We start from the raw sequence: 21,203 nt of genomic DNA on the forward strand, positions 1-21,203 counted from the left end.
TTGGTGCTTCTAGAATTAATTTCTTTCACTTGCTACTGCTTTTCTTAACCCTCCACTTTTGAGTTGAATTTTTTCATAGGATTGTGTATATGGAGAACTTAGAGGTAATTTGCTGTATGAAATTTGCCAGTAAGACTTTATCTGACATTTTTGTCACTAAGATTAGCTCAAACCCTTCATGTGTATTGTATATGAAAGAGGGTCTAAGGACCAGGTAAGGATGGAACAAATGCCAGAGAGAAGCATAAGGGCTGGACATCCTGTAATCTCTTACCAAATTACATAAATTCACAGTAAAGTTCTATGTAAGAACTTCTTGGTCCCTTTTTCTTGTAAAGATTGACACACAGGGCAAATACTTAAAAACTTACTAGTCTGCTAAGATTAAAAAAGGGCAATTTTAATATTACCACAATCCTGTAATTGTTTTTTCTTCAGAAAATGTAGCCAATATGGAGTGTCAAAGGAAATGAGAACGCACTTCTGTCCAATTGTGTTCCTGATTTAGGGTCACAGGGCTGGGTTCTTTGTCCATTTTCCTTGAACACTCTGTCCTGTCTCTATGGTTACTGATGGCCAACAACAGTTCTGCAGAGACTGTTGTTCACATTAGATTACTTTGATTTTTCTGCTGTGCAGAGGCCTGCAATACCCAAGTGGAAATGGGCCATGTTGTATGTAAGCCAGACTGAGCAAAAGCAGGAGTTTCATTTAGTGAAAAAAGGCAGTTAAAAATAAACCTCAGGGGTGGCACAATTAACTGCTGATTGCTGTCCCATGTGTCCAGACACTGCTAAAGCCTGCTATGCAAAGTGACAGAACCTTGCTGCTTTCCTTCTTCAAAACCTCTGAAGAGGGGATTTCAGATCACTCCTGCCCTATCCTCTTCCCAGTGTCAGAACACACTGAAATGTAATGACTTTGTTTTCCTTTGAGCAGCCTTTCTCCCCTTGTGAATGTGCTGTAGAGAGGCAAAACCAGAGTGGATGCAGGAGTGTCAAACTGCAACTGTGTCCCCTCATTCCCACAGCAACGCATTCTGCTTTCAGAGTCAAGAATCAGAGCAGGCAAACTGAGCCAGCTTCCTCCTGCTGTAGTTTCCTTCTGGAAAGCAAGATAATTTGAAAATGCTTGTGAGTGGTGAGAGCCACGGAAGGTACTGAAGAGGAAGCTCTTGGTGACAGTAAAATGAGTTTGAGAAGGTTAGAATAGCACTAAATCATGCTGATTTTTTTCAAACTCTGTCTTTGTGCCTTTTTTTTTTTAGATTGAAACTTTGCAAAATAAAATAAAAAACCTGAGGGAGGTGAGAGGTCATCTAAAGAAGAAGCGACCTGAAGAGTGTGATTGTAACAAGCTAAGGTATTTTTTGGTGTACTTCTGAATAATTATTTGTAGTGTGCAACTGTAACTGATGTATCAGATCTCACCGATCTGATTTATCAGATCTCACAGGAGAGATCAGGATCTTGTTTGTTCAGTGGTTGTGCTGACTGTACTCTGTGTACACATTCAGGGGAAGTGTCCACAGGCTGCTGCACAAGTACAAGGCCCACTGTCTGCCAGGCAGGAGTTTAATTGGACAATTGAGCTCTTGCTCTGCAAATACGTACAACAGAAAATCTTCCAAAATCAAAAGGTAACCCAAACAGAATTTGCCCCTGAGAAAAGCTGTTCGGAAGGAGACCCAGGAGCACGTTCTCCTGCTCATGGTGATGACAGAGCCAGCTCTGAGGCTGCTGAGAGCCAGGTATCACTGAGAGTACTGCAGCCACAGTGGCAGAATGGTATGAGTATCAACAAAAAAAAGCAAGCTGTATCTGAATGGAGTCATAACTGCATGGCAGCTGTGCTTTAGCTGCGCCTAAAGCACCTGCTACCAAGTAGACTCTGTGAGAGGGTGGGGATAAAACTTCTCTATCCTGTTGGTGTCACAGAATGCCTTTTTGAACATGCTGAAAACCTTGGAGGTGCAACGCACTCTACAGATAGGATGTTTATAATTGTTGTGGACTGTGGATGTGGCCTGTGTGCATCCTGCAACAGAGTTTCAGCAGCAGATCCACTAAAATATTGAGATCATCAATTTCTTGGGTTATGGGAGCCCATGTCAAAAACTGCTTAAGATGTATTATTCTAGATGGTAACCAGACAGAAAGTTTATATTGGTTTATAATCCACTGCTTTCAAAACTGATTAACTGAGTTTACATAAACTGAGTTTACTTAATATGTACTGTAAAGATGAAGTTATTTTTGGTGAATGTTTTGTAAAAAATGTTTCTTTTCAGACTGATACATTTATATTTGTGCGTAGCATTATTGAGATGATTAAACCCACTGAAATCCAAGAAATTGATCATCTGAGTTACATATGGTCAAGTGTTTGTATTGCAATTGCTTTGATTTAGCATTTAGAATTAGTTGATGAAATGCCCAGCATCCGTGCAAGATTAAAAAATTGACTGAAGAAGATAGTTCTTAAATAATCTTATTTTGTTAATTTGTTATACTAATTAAACTTACAAAAGCTCCCAAAAGTTTTAAGAATTTAAAAGATTTATTTTGAAGGAGATTTTAATCTGGCATCTAATTGAATTCAGATGTACTGTTTAGAAAACAACAGTTATTAAACTAAGTTTGTGTTTACTGATTTGTGTATGTAGTAACTTTATCAATAAGAAAATATCGCCAGCGACAGCGGCTGCTCTTTTTTTTAAACTTTGGTAATTCCACAGAAAGGAAATTTCTGCAAAATACTGTAAGAGTTTCTTGAGAGGCAAAGCAGTGGTAACCCAGCGGGAATGTGTATGTCTGCTTACACTCTGCATATCTCTGAATATATTAGCCAGTGCTCTTGCTGGGACAGTTCAAGCCATCTTGTTCAAGTTTTCCTGAAACTTTCAGCTAGTAATAATGCAGGACACACCCACACCCCTTCCCAGCCCTACCAAATACAGCTGGTATTGAAATTTTTGCATTCGTAAGGAAAATGACAGGAGGGTAGTATAAACTTGTCATTATCTGGACAAATTAGGGAATACTCTGCTGCAGAAATGTAATTTAATTACAAATCTATTTATTCTATGTGCCTCATGTGGGGAAACAACCCGTTAAAACTAAAATAATAGTAAATTGTAGCTGGATGTGGATGTACATTGCAATGCAGTGTTAGCACAGCAAGTGTCACTGTGGACAAAGGATCTGAGGAAACAGAGACACAGTGAGGCTGGGAAGTGCCTGATCCAGTCGAGCGAGGCTGCCTTTATTCATCACATACACTAATAAATTGAAGGGAGAGGTGACACTTGATTAAACCTGCTTCAAGTCCAATATGATAATGTTATAAGAACAGGGGCAGTTGTCTTGTTGTTGTTCACCAGCAATGCTGTTTTTATTTTCCAGTTACCATTCAAAACACAAGAGCAAACTGAGACACAAAGGATCCGGTCTTCATCCTTTCAAGTAAGTGAAGGCCTGTTCCTTTGAGAGAGGATGTGCAAAATGTACTATTAATATTAGGTCTGTACAAACCAGTTACACACTAGGCAATAGTAGTAGTAGTATTCAATTTATCCTGTATTAAAAAGCATAAACAGAGACACATGGGTAAGGAACTAAGCCCATTTCAAAATGCTTGTAAATTCTAAGATAAGGTCTCTGCTTTTGAAAAAAGCACATTACAAACCTTAGGCCTGCAAGCCCCTTCGGCTGCTTTTTTTTCCCAGTGCTATTGAATTGCAGAGTCATCTCCATTTGTATGAAACACCATTTAAGTAAGAAATGTGGATTCTGTCCCTCTGAGTGGCTTATTTTATTAGCTGCTTTGGGGTGTTTTAGCTATGTTCAAGTCTAACAGAGTTTCCATGATCCTAACATTTCATGTGTGCAGGAAGGCCCTACAGGAGAAAGACAGGCTATGGCTGCTGCGAGAGCAGAGACGGAAGAAGAAACTGCGCAAATTGCTTAAGAGAATCAAAAATAATGACACATGCAGCATGCCTGGTCTGACCTGCTTCACCCACGACAACCAGCACTGGCAAACTGCTCCTCTGTGGACATGTAAGAGTACTGTAAACTAAGGAATAGGTCAGCAAATTTTGGTTAGGCTGGGCTGGGATGTTGGGTTGCTAGTAGTTACTGGTTTTATTAGCTCTGTGACCAAAGCTATACAGTCCTCTCTATAGTAAATAATTTCTGTTTTCACTGTTGTCATTATTCTTGCATAAAAGGCAAGGAAGTAAAACCTACTGCAAATAAGCTACATATTATTGAATACTGTACACTGATCTGCAAGGTATCTCACCATCTGGAATGTTTCTCTACCAGAGAAAGGAACTAGACAAGATGTTACTGTAATTAGTATGTGGATTAGGTATGCACAGAACAAGAAGCTGATGCTGGAATGCATTCTCTGCTTTAGAGCTCAGGAATGAGAATGAGAGTAACTGTCTATGAATAACGTAATACTATAAACAGAAAGTAATTAGCAGTGCTAAAGACAGAAGCATGTAGTTTATGTCTTTATAACTCTTCAATTTGCAGTGGGCCCTTTCTGTGCCTGTACCAGTGCCAACAACAACACGTACTGGTGTTTGAGGACAATCAACGAGACCCACAACTTCCTGTTCTGTGAATTTGCTACTGGATTTTTGGAGTATTTTGATCTCAATACCGATCCATATCAGGTATCTGATCATAGACCTCGGGATCACAGCTCAAGAATTACATCATTGTTACTTGTCACCAATAAATTGAAATCACGCCGTATTGCTGTAGGATGAAGTTAAGGCCTGTATCATTTAAAGTAGTATAAAGTGGCTCTTTCCTGTTACAAAGAAACCAGCTGTATTTGAAAAGTTACCAAATTACAGAGCAATAGTAACCAAGAAGAACCTCCTGTTTATTGCAGCTAATTAATGCAGTGAATACGCTTGACAGAGATGTTCTTAATCAACTGCATGTCCAGCTCATGGAACTCAGAAGTTGCAGAGGGTATAAGCAATGCAATCCAAGAACCAGGAACATAGATCTTGGTAAGTGCCTCTTCTATTGCACTCACAAACACCCCAAAGAACCCCAAAATACTCTTAACATTATAAAACTTGAATCAGTCAAAAGGATTTTAGGATTTACTTAGAATAGTAATGTCCTGCTGAGGGTGATAGCTGCATTCTCAGATTTTTGTACATGTTCAGTTCGTGTTATGCCATGTTTTTAAGATGAAGACTCTTAGCATAGTAATAAATATTGCTGAGATGCAGGAGAAGACAAGGAAGAAACAATACTCGTGAAAAGGGAGAGAATACCCTAACAGCCACTCTGAAGCTCACAGACCTGAACAGAGGTCAGTTCAAGCTGGAAGGGACTTCCAGAGTTCTGCTCCAAACTTCAGCTCAGTGCAGGGTCAGATGTGAGGGCATACTAGGTTACTCAAGACATCAGGAAATTTGTTAAATTTCTTGAGTCTTTATTTTTTCTCATACAGACAATTGTTAGTAACATTGTTAATTTTTCTCACCTAGGACTTAAAGATGGAAGCTACGAGCAGTACAGGTAAATTAGCAAAAAAAAGTTACATTATTATTCTGAAGTACTACCTTAATATTGAAAGAGCAAGTGTGGGATTGGGAACCACATGGAAAGGCCTGGCTTGAAAGGGCATTTGCAAGACCTTTCCCCCCCACTTGCTTTGAAACTTTGGAGCTATTTGTTTCAATGTTACACTATGTTCTGATCTTAGTAGTCAAAATTCTGGCTGAATTCTTCTTCCTCATCTTTCAGATTGTGGTACTGGTTGTTTTCTTGGTGATGGTTAACTTTTTTCTCCTTTTGCTGCTTGAAAATTAGGCAGTTTCAGCGTCGAAAATGGCCAGATGTGAAGAGACCATCATCTGCCAAGTCACTGTGAGTTGGGAGCAATTCACCAAAAGCATTAGCTTTGACTTAACTTTTCCCTTCTCTTTCTGCATGCACCACCTTTTTAACATCATCATCTATTCTCACAGAATGCTTAGGAGGAAGGTCCTCTAAATTATGCAAGAAATATGATACTGCCATCATTACTGACAACTACTGCTGCACAAAACCTCTTCGTACATGTTTTTGGAGAATCTTGGAGCATCAGTCAAGGCAATTTCAAACAGTAAAGGTAGATGCTCAGTTAAGAAACCAGTTATGGTCAGTTGCCAATAAAAATTAAAGACCAGTACACTGGTTTTGTCTAAACTTAAACTAGTAGCAGCTACCTAGTGGTTTTTCACACAATCCAGAAAGAACAAAACTGACTGTAATTTCTCACAAGTAGTGAGGCAGCATCATGGATTTTCTTGCCCTTTATCCAACCACAGCCTTTGTGCTGTAAGCAGAAAAAGGAATTTAAAGCAGAAAGTAGACTATAAGACAGATTTGTATCTACAACTGCTTTTTTCTTACTGAGCTGCCTTTTAAAATGTGGTGATGATCTGGCAGTTCTCAAACTGCTAGAGCTCAAAAGATGAGGTACAAATTTAAGTCTATTAAAAAGTTACTATTGCCTGTTACTGTCTCTGAATCTTTCCTTAAAAAGAAAGCAGAGACTTCATTAAAAATCACGAAGTGCTCTCAAACTGTGCAGTGGAAAACACAGGTGCAAGTCCCTTCCTAGGCACAGTCTGGTCTTTTTGCCTGAGAGTTGCCTATATACTGCAGTGGTTTTATTTCTAATTGAAGAGATCTAAGACTGTCTTTAGAACCAAAATGAAGGTTGAATTAACAAGCTTTGTACAGGTTGAAATTTCAAGCACCGTTGAATTGTTTGTCATACACCTGCTATGCTTTTATTGGTGGTTCACAGTGTTTCCATTGGTTTTTTCTGCATGGAACCATTAAAAATACCTTTCTTACTACTTTCTGCTACAATGTTAAACACTAAACTCCATTTGTTTTCTTTTAAAGAGGACAACTGTGGGAAGGCTGGGAGGGCTAATCTCCCCCAGCTGCTGCACCTCCATGAGGACACAAACGGGGCAGGACTTGAATCCATGTACAGACTAAATGAATTATAACATTCACCTGAAGGACTGGATAAACTTTGAGGCTGAAATAGATAGAATGTTTGCACTGGTGAGTGAGTTGAATAGAAGCAGTGGAATTATGGGAAATGCCGTCAGAAATCCAGGTCTCTGAAATCCACTGTTGTACCTGCTTTCTTGCTTTGGATTATACCTCACCTAATTCCCAAGGCATTTTACTTCAAGAAGACACAACCTAATGCTGATTCAGGAACTGACAGAGGAGGAAACTCAGCCACATCCCAAAGAGGACTGCCCCTGCAGCGGCAGGCAGTGTTTACACAGACAGTTGACAGGACCTTAAAACGACTTCCAGTTCACCTTTATCTTTAGTTGTCGTGAGAAAAACTTCAAAGCCAAGTACAACCCTGAAGCAAGCTTCAGAAAACAAAGGTGCATTTGCTTAACACTGGGGTAAAGGTAATGTTCAAGAGAACTCTGAAAAGATTCAGGAACTGAAGTCAGCAGCACCAAGTGTACTCAACACCAGGGAATTTCTTCAGTTTCCTCTGAGGATACATTTTAGTTCCACGTCTCCTTGTTCATTGTACTGTCACCTCTATGAAGATTAGAGAAAATCGATGCCAGATTTTTGGAGGGATTGTGTAAATATTGATCAGTGTTCTGTTTGAAAATAAATTCCTTCACGTTGTGAAGAAATTTATTAATAAAAAAAGAGTGTAATGCCCACACGCCATTTCTCAAAATGCTAAGTCAGAATTTATTCATTTTTAAAGGTCCTGAAAAATTTCAGTAAATGTACATCTTAAATTTTAACAAAATCAATTTGTATGAAGGTTTTTTTATGTGGTAATATTATACTGTACATTCAAAACCAGAACAGTTCCTTTGAGAAAGTAGTGTTTGCTTAGTAGCGTAACTTTTACATTTTTTTTAAAAAAAGGCAGCTCTGGGAGTTCAGTACTTGTAGTCAATAATCTAGTTACACTTTAATCTGCAGAAAAGTAAATGTTGTGAATGACAGTTACTGTTCAAAGGTTTTTACGGGGAAAAACCCTATAATTTTACTAAGAAAGCACAGTGTACAGAATTATTTCAGTAGTTTCATAAGAACATTATTACATAAGTTGTAGTACAGGTAATGGTGAGATTTGTATTTATCATTTGTTTCATGTTACTTTGCTACCTGTGTTTAAGGGCAAATGCCTGAGGGTGCTCATGGGACAGACTCAACCAACTGTGGCCTTCACTCCTAACAAAGAGGTATTTTTTCAAAATGCAAACTTAATTTGCCCTTGTAGAAATGCAGTGTAAAAATACAGCATGGAAGTTATTTTGAAACCCTTCCTGGTTTTGCAGTTCAGAAAATCAAGTGGAATTATATCCAGACATATAGATCCCTGGTATTACAACCCCATACTCAAAAAATGTACTTGAATTTAGGAATGAGGGAAAAAAACCCGCTCAAAAAGCAGAAGTAGAGTCTTTATAGATGCTAAGTAAGATTGGGCTTGAGTATTTGTATGGCATGTGGTAAGTCAAATCCACGACCCAAAGCTTTCTTGCAAGCTTTTTTAATTATGCAAGTAAAATCTGAATGTCTGTCTTAATCTTTCCATGTATTTTCAATTAACTTGTTAAAAATTTCATGGATTATCAGAAAAATCTATGAGATTATGAGATCCTGGATCCACACACGTAAGTAAAAAAACCTTTAAGTTCCCCCAAACCCCCACATTTTTTCTGCTTTCCAGAGAAGTTTTAGCTATCTGCCATTCCCAGTGTGCATGCAGAAAGAATATGAAAAATTTGCCCTTTTGTATTTAGCTCATAGTCTCTGGCAAGGTGAGGTTGTGACTGTTAAAATCCAGCAGGGCCAGTGTTACTGCACCTGTTACTTACTTGTCAGGCAGAAGGTTGAAGTTGTCCCTTTACAGAAAATAGTGAGCTGTGAGACGTGTGTGTGACACAAGAAGCAGCTGGTAGTTCATGAAAGGTTGTTGCCAAGTTTGGGGAAAGATACCACCTCTTCTCCATTCAGCTCTTCTAGAGTTTGCTATTTAGGTTGAAGTAGACATAAATTCTAGTTGGTGTTTGTGCTAAATGTGTGTCTAATAAATGAAAGGTCTCAGCTGTTACTCCCTCAGCTTTTACTGCCAACTAGAATAAAATGTAAATCGTTCTTTATACACAGTTTTCATCAGTGATAGCAGGGAAATTTCTCTGACCTGTACTGGATAATCACCCTTAAAGCTCATACAGTGTCACCAAGTTCTGATTATAAATAGAAACCTTTATTTACATTATTATTAACATCCAAACACAAAAACCAGAAGGGCAGTAACACCTTACAACCAACCCTTTTATAAATCAGTCCCTATGATTTCTCTGTTTTGCAAAATAAAGATACAGATATTTCAAGCAATACTTGTAATGTAAACTAAGCTTAGATTCAATTCTCAATACCGTATGCCTTCTCCTGAGATTTTTTTTTAAAATATTGCTCTCAGATTTACATAGTTTCGCACTTGCTGTATCATTCTGTCATCTGGTGGTCTGCACATAAATTCTATAATAAAAGGTGTGCTAACTGGTGCAACATTCAAGGAAGTTTTGTCTTGTGACAAAAATGTGGCCTGAATTTCTCACTTCAGAAGCAGTATTTTAGGCCAAGGAAAAAAGTGCACTACATGGAAGTTTAATAAACTTGTGATCAAAAAGGCAACAGAGACATAGCAAAGCAACGCTCATTTATGCAGCAGCGATCAGAGGTTGCTGTACTAGCTAATTCATCTCTTACTGCTGAATAATGTTATGTGGGTATTATTTTAAAAAACATCCACAAAAATTTACTACTCTAGGACCAAAGCAAAATTGATGGTGGTAGCTAAATGTCAGCGGATTTCAAACCAGATGTACTATTTGGTGCTGCCACGAAATACACTGTCAATGCATTTTAAAAATGCCCCCTGCCCCTTCATCAGGTTTAAACTAAACATCTTTTAATTCAGGAAAAAAAAAAAAAAGTCGGTACTGGAAAGCTCCAACATGCTAAACCTATGAGAAAAGGATGAGCTTTTATAATGCCAGTCAGGTAGGTACCAGTTATACATAGATGTATAAATAGAATTACTAATTAAAAAAAAAATTGTACTGCAAGATGTATATAGCAGTATATAGTCTAAGAGCTCACCTAATGAAAGCAAGTGGTGTTTTTAGTTTCCATCAGTATAATGACCAACTACAAAATATAAATATTGTTCTATTCTGATTTGATATAAAATGCAAGGGACTGTTGCCTTTCACCCTCAGTAAGCAGCACTTACTCAACAAATAGATATAATCCAAGAAATGAAAAGATAAGAGTTTCTTAGGCTTTTAAAAGTTTTGCCTTATAAACACACATTAATCAGACTGAAAATTCCAAGTAAGTGCTGTGATAATCTATATACTCAGTACGAGTGGAAGAGACAGGGTTACATGAAGTAGTACGATTGCCTCTACCTTCTCTTTGAAACACAGCTGGCTGGGTGCTAAGGATGAATTTATGAGTGAAACTTACTTCTATTAAAAATGGAAAATCACTGAATAGTCTGAACAATTCAACCCCATCTTGCTAACAGTACCAAGAATAAGCAAAAAATAACACAGGTCAGGGGATTTTTGGTTTCTTTTACTCAGTTGGGAGAAATCAGTTTTCCATTACACAATGAACAACGTAACAGAAGCACCACACATCTTAAACATCTCTGGGTCATCCCTTAGGAAGGTTTAGCGGTTTAATTCCTTGTAACTGCAAAAAGTGCAAAGGGATCTTCATTTCAAGCACCCAAAATGGAGGGGGAAAAATCCCCCAGTGCTACCAGCAAAGAATATGTAACAACACTTAAGTACTGCTATGACAGAAATCCGCTTAGAAAATACATTCGTTACTATTAGAATAATCCAATGAGGTGTAGACATTTGGTTAAAATGTGGCTTAATATCCTTAAAGATTTCTGGATGTAGCATAATAACAAGTATTTTGCAACAGACAAACATTTTCAAAGAACATTTAGAGTTCATTAAAATTGACCAAAAAGACACAATCCAGATTCATCAGCTGAAAAGGCAACCTATTATAGCCAGACAGGTCTGTCCTGACAAATTGTAAGATCTTACAAAGCAGAGCCTTCGTGTCAAACTGCCTTAGGTAAAAAGAAATGTAACAAAAGTGCTCACAGGTGGAGAAAGTATTCAACAACCGGTCTATTTTTTTATAAAAAGCTCTATGTTAAACATGGAAAAATAAATGAAGTGTTGAAGACCAAAGAAGAGAAATATGTGGGCCAAAGTCACCCAGCTTCAAAGTCCTTAAATGTAATTAAAAAAAAAAAAAATTTTTGGACCTCAACTACAGTTTCCAGAATCAATTTTGTTAAACATTTAGCTTCACAAACTCTGCAAAAATGAGAGTTAGTGCTGCTGTTAGTGACCTACAAAAGTCATGTGTATAATACATTATTGTAAAGATCATATTTACAAAATTTCATCACAAAAAAAGACTGCAAACTTCTGATTCTGGCTGCAGTGTCTTGCCTTGAGTTTTCTGAAGCTTTTTTTCAAAAAAAGATGAAAGATTATTGCTCTAATTTCCAAACACAGAAAACATTACATTATGCAGTCTTTTCAAATAATTTTTAAGAGATTGTGTTTGTGAAGGAATATGAGTACACCCTACCTTCATATTAAGTCCTTATCAAAGACATTGCATTCATCCATTATATAGTCCTCTATAAAGTGCACTCAGCTGCACAGCAATATCTGAATATTAGTCACAATTGTGTTTAAATAAGTTAAATTGTTTATCCTCTCTTTTCAACCCTTGGCTTCAACAGACAGGATTTTGGACTAGCATGTGCCAAATAATTTTGCACTGCTACTTTGCTTGGGAAATCCCTGACTCTTGGGATAAGAGACTAAAAGCAGCATTTCTATTCAGGGATTCTTATAAAAGACTGAAAACTAAGAACTACATTCTCTGTCAGATATTGTTATAAGAGAAATCAGGAAATTCTTACCACTGTGACTTCTCCAGGCACTTTTGTCTGCCTGGGCTAAAGGGCTTTGGATAGCTACAGTAAACAGATAAGATATTCCAGGAGTCTACTCATCAAATCTATTAAAATGGCATTACCAAATTCACATTCCTAGAGGAAGAGTGCCAAAAATATTAATGACATTTTTTGTACCCCACATCATACAGTAATTCATAGGCTGCTTCTACTAAAATGTGTTTTTGTTGGGTAGGGGTTTTTGTTGGTTTGTTTTCCTCTGGATGAGGAAATTTATCACTGGTTTCTGTTAAGCCCAGTATGACTCGCCATGAAGAATGTGTCACTTTCCTTTATAACACTAGTGCATTCAACCATTCTTGTTTGAAGATGTGGTTCTAGATGTCAGCAGTATTTCTGTTAAGGAAAAGATACTTTTATCAGAGAGGACATCTTTGCTGAAAGAAAGAAATGGTTTATGTTCTGCATTTGGAAGAAGGAACTACTGCCAATCAATGCCTAGAAGCAGAAGAGCTTTTTAGTGCTCCACTTTGAAAATAAATTTCTAGAAGATAAATGCTGTCCTAGAATTTCCTAAACACACTATTTGGGTATCTTTATGTCATATAGGTTTGGAAAATCTGACATTTCACCTTTATATTCTCCTACTTATAAAAGGCATGCGTTGTATCTAAGTCCTCCAAAACTTTACTAACCCCCAAAAGTCCTCATTATTCTGACTCCTTCCTCAGGTATGCTGCACAAAATTTCATGAGGTACTTTTTACTTGAAAAGATTTAGCTTATGTCAGTATTATGTTGCTCATCAGGCACTTTGTGTAAAGACTGTAGCAAAAGTGTATTTTGTATTTCAGCTTTCTTTTCAGTGCCTGTTATTAGCACATTTTCACCTTAAATGAGGGGTCTAAATTTTCCATTGTTTCTGGCTATGCATACACAAGTTATTCTAAGGTATTGTAAGGGCAAGTATCATTATCAGTGTCTGCGAGAAGGAAACTGCACTAGCAGGATTCTTAGCCTGACTTGTAAGAGCTATTACATGTAATTTTCAAGATCTGCTGAAGATGCATTTCACAATATCCATGGATTTTTTCTGGGGTTTCTCCAGGTTCAGAAGTATTTCATCATCCTTTGTGCAGTTTAAGGCTTGGTCCTATCCATGATCCTTCAAAGTCAACAGCTAATCCCAGCATACAGCTTGGCCTCATCGTGAATTTGCTTATGTATCATCAAAAAGAAAGTATCTCTTAGGACATAAAATTAATAGGCCCACAGATACAAACAGGATAACTGAGAACAGGATTGTGCAGGAGGAATGGATGTAAGCAGACTGTACTCAATAGAAAAAGAGTCAGCAAATCTTTTCATTAGTCTTGATGTACAGCTTACCTGGTCTGGACCCATAGGCAGTCCTGACATAGGCATGGTATTAATACTCATCTGTCCAATATGGCCACTGCTGCCATTCATGTGCATCATACTGTATGCTGCTGGGCTACCTTGATGGCTGAACTGCTGCTGGGGAAAAGAACTGAAGTACAAAAGGACAAATAAAATTACCTTCCAAGAAGTCTACACACTGATGTATTGCCTTCCCTGCACCAGCTGTCAACACGTGAAATATAAAACTGTTTTCACATTTACTTGTTTTTACCTAGTGTCTGTTTAACATGGAAACTCCCCTCCCAAAAGGAATTTGAGTTTTTAGAAATGCAGTTGTATGTGTATGCCTAATGCAATCTTTTTGGAGGCTACTATTACAGCTGTATCATCTATCATAATACCATTTGATATTCTGTATTTCTCCACCCCCTCCCCCAAGTTATTTTTTCTTTAAATATTAAGTTAATATTTAAAGACTGAATGTTGCTTCTGGTTACAAAGATTGTAGAGGTCCAATATGAATCAATGGAGCTAAGCATAAAATAATCATTTTATTTCCTAAACCAGAGCAGGATGCAGGACAATACAGACAGTAGAAAGGTACTTTTGTCTCTTGTAAATGCTTTTCCTGCTACATGCTATTTAACATAGTTTCTACTTTCAGCAAAATGAAAGAGTTTTTGAGAAACATCCTGAAGTTCACCTGTTTCTGGGGATGCTTCCTGAGGGCCAGCCCTTCATCTCTGAGGACTGGTACATTGTTGCTGACTGAGGATGCTGCAGCATAGGATTCTGGGAGGGTCCAATTCTTGATGATACCATTGGATTGGGAGGGCTTGATACTCTACTAAATGCAGGATCGGGTTGTTGGCTTATTCCTTAAAATAAAACAAAGGAGATAGATACAATATACTTCAGTTATCATTACCTAGTACTTCTAGTTCATCTTCTTGCAGTAACTGGAAGGAGAAAAGTCATCCTTTTTTGTAGCAGTATAGTCCATTTTTCAGAATGATTGGTATTTAGGTAGTTTGGATTAATAAAAAAAGGGAAAAGAAAACCAGACAAATGGAAAAAAAAAAAGCCAAACATGTTAGTACTAGTACCATAATTAGGTGGATAGGGGAATTGCTGTGAAGGAACTTGAGCCATTGGAGGGCCTGTCAAAGCACTATCCATGCTTCCTGAGGTTGTCACATTTGGTGGTGGACTGAAGGCCTGAGGTTGCTGTTGCTGCTGCATCATCATTGCCATCCTCTGTTGTCTAAAATGGTGACTTATTAGTTCCCTGTTACGCTGAGCCACCATTTGAGCATTAAGAAAACCTTGCTGCTATCCCCCAAAGAGAAGAAAAACCATATTAGAAGATGTTTTTACAAATAAAATCATGTCAGAGTCAATCAAACTCATTCCTAAGACCCGGCAAGTCAAGGGAAACCCACAGAAAAAAAAAAATCATCAAAATATTAAGACAAAAGTTTTCATTAAGTTGTCATTAGTGCTAAACCAATGATGATATTTACACAAAAAACATGGCATACTGAATTGACAGCATGACCTAATGAACAAATCCCCCAGCAATCTCAGCAATAAGGGAGGCAAAAAGCCCCCTTTTTAAAAAATTATGCAGAGGAACAAAACCAAAGAGGAATACTGCAAAGCCATGAAAGAAGGTTGAAATTCTAAACAGATGGCTACTGTAGTAAGTACTTACCTGGGATCCCACCTGTGGCTGCATAACTGGTCTCATCACTGAGTTAGTACCACTGACTGGATTTTCCATTTTTATTTCAAGACTTTGACGGGTCTGATTCATAAACTTGGAAAAAGACATTTTAGCACTATTAGCTTGAAAATAACAGTATCTGAAAAATGTAATGGCAACTCCTGCAAAAACACTTTCTTTACAGACCTCTTGAATCCATAAAGTGCAATGGTTAATTTTTGCCTTGTCTTTAAACAAACTATTTGTTTAAACAGCTCAAACACACAAAAAGAAAAAGCTTTCAATCAGTGCAGCATTAACTGGCTTTGGTTTTGTATTTTCCTTAAATTATCTTTCTTTAGGAATAAAGAGCAGATTATCTATTTATTTTAAACAATAAGTGTCACAGAAAACCAAGAGAGAACACAGTTTTTCCTAGCATTGCCATTCCATGTGTGGAGAGGAAAGGGTTGAAAAGTGGAAGACTGGTAAGGAGAGAGAAAAAGGAGTTGCTTTTAGAATTGTTTTCTCTCAAGGACCAACTAGGCACCAGGGAGATGTTAGCAAATTCTCTGGCTGAGAAAATTTACATATTTATGTTTTTTGCTCTGGTATGTTGTCTGTCTACAGAGAAGAAACAGAATTTTCTCACAAAATATAGCAGGATGTTGTGAAAGACTTTTAAAAGCCTTTCCCACAGACTTGGGCCTCCATAAAGGTGGGGGAAGGGAGATAAGAGGATTTGGAGATGTGAAAGTACAGCCTGGCGAAGGACTGTGCACGCTCCAGGCCCTTTTGCTATGGAATGCAGGGCTCAGGCCTGGGTACTTTTTGCCCCTTCTAAAATGAGCTCAGCGGTGTACGCGTCTCTGTCTTTTCGAATCCAGGATGATGGAATAAACCTAACCTCTGTACTTCAGCTGTGTGTTGTTGTTGCCTTGGTGTTACCTGCATGTATTCTGTTCACACACCATGTCACACAGCAGTGGTTCAGTTCTCCTAATTTTATTTGTACACTGTATTTAATATCAAGCCTGCATTTTCACATGGGGAGTGCACTGCTGAAATCATGCACCAATTTTTTAAGCAGTGTTTTCAACCTAGTGTTAAGATCTATCTGGTTGTATCTATTCTCTCACCTTTCATTTGAAGAAAATACCTAAAATGACATCAAATCACTAAATGGAAAGCAAACCCCCTATATCACTAAGCCAAATGATTAGTTAGAAAACAGTGAGAAAGAAGTAACACCTGATTTACAGTAGAAATACAGCTCCGATTTAATGCTATCTGTGAGGTTCCAAAAAAATACTAAACACAGATAAAGAGATCATGCAGAGTTACGTTGTACAAAAGCACTGTTTCAGCTAGCAATCGTTTTGTGTGCTGCAGGAACCAATCCAATCTGTAGCTAGGGAGGCTGACAGGAAGAAGGAGAAACAGAAGGAGAAACACTTGTCCTAATAAATGTTCTTCTACTCCTGCAGCCACCAGGCAATTCAATGAGAAGCACTGTCAAAATAAAAGATCCACCCTCTCAGTCATCTGTTGTTACATATGTAAAGCAACACAATTCTGTGTGCAAGTGACTCCATTCTGAAACATGAAGGAAGTGTAAAAGTAGGAGCAAAAAATTACCTGCTGTCCCTGGAGCCTCTGCTGGAGCTGCATGCGTAGCTGCTTTGGTGTGTTGGTCCTAGGTCTCATCACATTTACTCGGGGATGGATACTTTGCGGAGGAAAATTGCTCGGTTGGCTCATCTGATTCATCAATGAATTAAAAGATGGCTGTTGTCCCTGGATGTTACTAAAACTTCCTGGCATTGCTGCCCCTTGCCCTTGATAGGCTTGACCATATAACAAAGGCTTCTGGTCAATCATAACTGAAGATTCTTGACCTTGAAATGAATCTTGTTTGGGTTCCAAAGCTTGTCCCTTCAACAGAGACAGAAGTGCTTTCACTGGCAGTATATATAGAATTTCTAAAGTAGCAATAAAGCTAACTAAGCATAATACACCACTCAGCCATTTCTTAGGTAGAACATAGCATGGACAGCTACTGTTAGTTTTGTCTCCAAACTAATGAAATAGCAAAAGTGATTTATAATAATAATTCTTTTTAAAATCAGTTTTGCTGCACACTGCATACACAGGCAGACCAGTGTCACCATTCAAGCCATATTTGTACAAATGATGGTGTCATGTGGGTCTTAGCAACTTCCAAAAGACTCACAGAATTTCTTTTTTCTATTTGCTAGCCATGCAAATTCAACCTGGAACTGAAGGAGAGGGAAGCATCCACATCACTGAAAGTCAAATAATTCACAACCTAAGCTCAGCTGACAGCAGGCTACTAAGGAAACCCAACAGAATTCTCAGCTTATAGAATTAGAACGAGCTACACCCCAAACTCCACCTATATATATGAAGGCATTGTACAATAAACTTCTGTAAGAATATACTGCTTTGTATTTCTTGTCACGCACGAGGAATTTAATCCATAATGAGCTACTCCTTTGAAAATCACTAGTCAATCTAAATGTTTCCTAAGGGAAATGTATGAATATGAAGATGAGGAAGTGATGAGACAAAGTAAATGAGGAGGCCCTCTTGACATTCTTTTCAAGTAATAAAATACTATTGGTCTTTGGAAAATAAATGGCCAAAATATCTGTTTACTTACTTGGTTTACAAGATCAGGAATTCCTAATGCTCTGTCAATTTCTTCCAGACTTGTGACATCTGTATTACTCAATAGTGTGTGCAGCTGATCTAGAAGTGCCCTTTCATCATTCTGGCCTTCCATATTTGGTGCCGAACATAAGAGATCATCCAAAGAGCTTCTAACTAATTGTCTATAAATAAAAGAAAAACCACTAAAATCATAGAATCAATAAGGTTGGAAAAGACCTCCAAGATCATGGAGACCAACCTTTGAGGGAATACCACCTTGTCAAGCACACTTAGAGCACTAAGTGCAACATCCAGCTGTTTCTTGAACACATTAGGATTGGTGTCTCCACCACCTCCCTGGGCAACCCATTCCAATGCCTGACCACTCTTTCAGTGAAGAAATTCATTACAACCATTACAAGGAAAACTATAGTTTTTATATAATATATTGACCTGGGTATGATTAAATATTATAGTCACCCAACTTAAATCCAAAATTTATGTCCTAAAATGTCCAGTCACCTTCCATGCATCCTTAAACACATATAAATTCTGTTTTCTCCTGGTTTTGCCATGTGCCACAGAGATATGATTTCAGAGTCTCCCATGTCTTTTTTCTGTGCCTCCCAATTCAAGGATTGAAAGATTTTGTTAACAATGACTTTTGTGGAGCTGGGTTAAAGAATATCCCGTGGCAGAAATGGAAATATTTCTGAAACATTCCAGAAATGGAATTCTGCCTCCAATCTGTTATCCCCACTGCATATGCTACACAATTTTATTTCCAGGTCTTAAATTCTTCTGACAGACAGTGAACAGTTGTATTTAAAATTGCCTTAAAACCTTCCCCAATTCTACCTGTTTTGTGAACCCCGTGACGCTTGCTCCATGGACATCATATTGTCAGGCCACAATCCAGGTTGGTTAGAAGGTCCAGGCTGTCCATAGGGATTACCTCCCATGTCAATGTTTAACTCATTTGGCCCTGCAAGGTAAAACATTTGTGTATTTTTTAAAAACTGAAGGTTTCATCTTGCTCTCCTAGTGTTCAGTTAGGATGATCACACAAATTGTCAAGCAGCTTCATGAGCTTTCCATTATTATGTTTTACAGTGCATACACACATGAACTCACAGTCAAGATCATTTCACATATATAACAGACCACAGATTTAAATACAGCAGACAGTGATCTGGACCTGCTACCTACTTTTTTCCCTCTACCTATCCAGGGACATACAGCACTACATAGGAGAGCTTGTCATCTCATTATTCCCCAGCATCTGTATGAATCACTTAGCATCAATGACTTCTAGGAAGCTAAGTTGGAAAATTCTGACTTAGTCAGGACTGCACAAAGTTCTTCTGTATTTAATCTTATATCCATTTGTTGCATTGAAATAGTAAGTCTGTTTGAGGGAACTGGTGACAGCTCTGGTAGCTTTCCATTTTAAGAAAGGAATGCTGTCCATTTAAACTGGTTTGGGGCATACTCGTATTGGCATAGTAGACTGAAGAACTTCAGCTCTAGACTAAACCTTTGTTAGACATATAAAATAGAAAAAACCCACAGGCTTTAAGACTGTTCATATTTTAGACATACAGCTTATTTTCTTTCATGCACATAAGAATACTTCGAAGAAAAATGGTATTTGCAAGGTGGCTTTATATAAAATCTGGCTCCACGTAAAAAAAAAATTGAAATACTTGAGAGAAAAACTTTAAAAGACATTGATTACCAAGAAGCTACCAGAAAAAAAAATCCATATCAAATAGGATGAATTAAATTAACCACAATGCTAGTATCTTTACATATGGAATCATAGATGCCATTTAGTTCCTGGAATTTAGCAGAGAAGTACTGCACTAAAGAAACACACAGAAATTATCCCCCCACCCAATCTTGGGACCCAGAACAAATTATCTGTGTATGAGACACACAGCACCAGAAGAAAACAAGAACATCACCAAAAAGTCATCAAATGTCACAGTCAGGGAACAATAACAGTCTCTACCCCAAAAAGCCTTTAAATAAAATTCTAGCATTTTACCAATAGTGCAAAGATTCTTATGATGAATGCTTACTAGGAAACCAGGGAAATAGTGCTATGTGGGACAATAAGAAGTTAAGAACTTACTCATGTGAATCATTTGCTGTTGCAGCATTGGCCTATTACCAGGTATGCCGTTAGAGCGAACAGGCAGCCCAGACACAGAGCCAGCCTCTGGGGGCCTCGGAAGGCTTGTACTAAATTCAGCTCCTGCTCTCAACATTGCAGCAGAACTTGCAGATTCCAATCCGTTCACTTTGGAGTTTGGCAAACCCCAGTCTCCTGGCTGATGCTGATTCATCGCCACATTTCTGTGGGGAGCACTTGCTATAATGAAGAGCAGAAGACAAATATTTATTATCTGCAGTACATTATGTATTTTGGTTTTTGAATTATTTTGCTATTTCATAAAAGTGCACCTGCTAATGTCAGAGCAATTGACTTGACGTCCTACAAAAGCATCTAGAGCTCACCATGCCAAGTTCTAAATAATTCAAAAACTATATACATCTAAATATACGTAAAATTCACAATGGCTGGCTGCCACTGAACTGTTCTTGCTTCTATATATCAAAAGCACATGTTAAACTAAAAACTCAAAATAGTAAAAAACAATATAACTACTTATAGTAAAGTACTAGTAATGACACAGGTAGTAAACTGTTAGGTTCTTATAATTTTAGCTAAGATAATAATTCAGAAGTATTAATAATGGTAAAATTAAAATTCTTTAATGTTAAAGTTTCTTCTAACTGAAATTTGTATTTTAGTCTAGCAACTTTTTTTACATTAAAGCTATTTCCTTTACAATGACAGCTGTTTGTATACAACCAACAAACCCAGATTTGCTCCAAAATTTTCTTGGTTTTCAATCATTCTTGGACTTCCACCCATCAAGTTTTGCTTTTGTAACATGGAGAATGCATTGACATTCCTCACTGAAGCACCTGAGCCCATAGGGCTGTCTAAAGACATGGCTCTGTTAAAAGGTGGGCGAGTAGTCTGCACAGACTGGGGACTCTTCACACCTGTTAAAGAATTAAAAGATGCATGCAACTGTACATTTTAAATAAAATATGCTATTAAAGACTAAAATTAGTCTCATCTCTTTATAAACTCATACACTTGATCTTAAGCAAGCCAGGAACAGTTATGTTGGCTATGTTTTCACAACAAAAATTCCCATTTTGAATACATAGTTAGGACCTTTTGCAAAAAAAGGCAAAGGCAGTTCCCTGTGGCCCTACACAAAAAAAAAGAACTCCCTTTTAATTTAAGTTCTGTAATGACATGGTGAGTTCCTGAGCACAGTGTCCTCTCTGGACAA

At 37.8% G+C, this 21,203-nt stretch overlaps 2 protein-coding genes across 19 annotated transcripts in view; one reads left to right on the plus strand and one right to left on the minus strand.

Annotated features, from left to right (window-relative positions):
* The window catches only part of SULF2 (sulfatase 2), an 84,409-nt gene extending 74,796 nt beyond the window's left edge, over nucleotides 1-9,613 (plus strand). For all 9 annotated transcript variants that reach the window (XM_077187455.1, XM_077187461.1, XM_077187458.1 and 6 more), the window contains 8 exons: nucleotides 1,268-1,362; nucleotides 3,405-3,464; nucleotides 3,892-4,061; nucleotides 4,545-4,687; nucleotides 4,912-5,035; nucleotides 5,525-5,555; nucleotides 5,850-5,906; nucleotides 6,936-9,613. In XM_077187455.1, coding sequence (XP_077043570.1) covers nucleotides 1,268-1,362; nucleotides 3,405-3,464; nucleotides 3,892-4,061; nucleotides 4,545-4,687; nucleotides 4,912-5,035; nucleotides 5,525-5,555; nucleotides 5,850-5,906; nucleotides 6,936-6,966 — 711 coding nt within the window. In that variant the 3' untranslated portion in view covers nucleotides 6,967-9,613. The remainder of the gene's footprint in view (nucleotides 1-1,267; nucleotides 1,363-3,404; nucleotides 3,465-3,891; nucleotides 4,062-4,544; nucleotides 4,688-4,911; nucleotides 5,036-5,524; nucleotides 5,556-5,849; nucleotides 5,907-6,935) is intronic.
* Nucleotides 9,285-21,203, minus strand: part of NCOA3 (nuclear receptor coactivator 3) — a 56,642-nt gene continuing 44,723 nt past the window's right edge. For 6 of the 10 annotated variants that reach the window (XM_077187444.1, XM_077187445.1, XM_077187448.1 and 3 more), the window contains 9 exons: nucleotides 20,716-20,904; nucleotides 19,964-20,203; nucleotides 18,685-18,811; nucleotides 17,837-18,008; nucleotides 16,792-17,088; nucleotides 15,163-15,267; nucleotides 14,555-14,780; nucleotides 14,152-14,326; nucleotides 12,485-13,596 (listed from right to left, as the gene is read on the minus strand). In XM_077187444.1, the coding sequence (XP_077043559.1) occupies nucleotides 13,326-13,596; nucleotides 14,152-14,326; nucleotides 14,555-14,780; nucleotides 15,163-15,267; nucleotides 16,792-17,088; nucleotides 17,837-18,008; nucleotides 18,685-18,811; nucleotides 19,964-20,203; nucleotides 20,716-20,904 (1,802 nt within the window). In that variant the 3' untranslated portion in view covers nucleotides 12,485-13,325. Of the gene's footprint in view, nucleotides 12,463-12,483; nucleotides 13,597-14,151; nucleotides 14,327-14,554; nucleotides 14,781-15,162; nucleotides 15,268-16,791; nucleotides 17,089-17,836; nucleotides 18,009-18,684; nucleotides 18,812-19,963; nucleotides 20,204-20,715; nucleotides 20,905-21,203 lie in introns of those variants that run through there. The other 4 variants (XM_054644195.2, XM_077187450.1, XM_077187451.1 and 1 more) reach the window with 4 other exon arrangements.

The sequence above is a fragment of the Agelaius phoeniceus genome, chromosome 17 (genome assembly GCF_051311805.1).
Source record: "Agelaius phoeniceus isolate bAgePho1 chromosome 17, bAgePho1.hap1, whole genome shotgun sequence".
NCBI lineage: Eukaryota > Metazoa > Chordata > Aves > Passeriformes > Icteridae > Agelaius > Agelaius phoeniceus.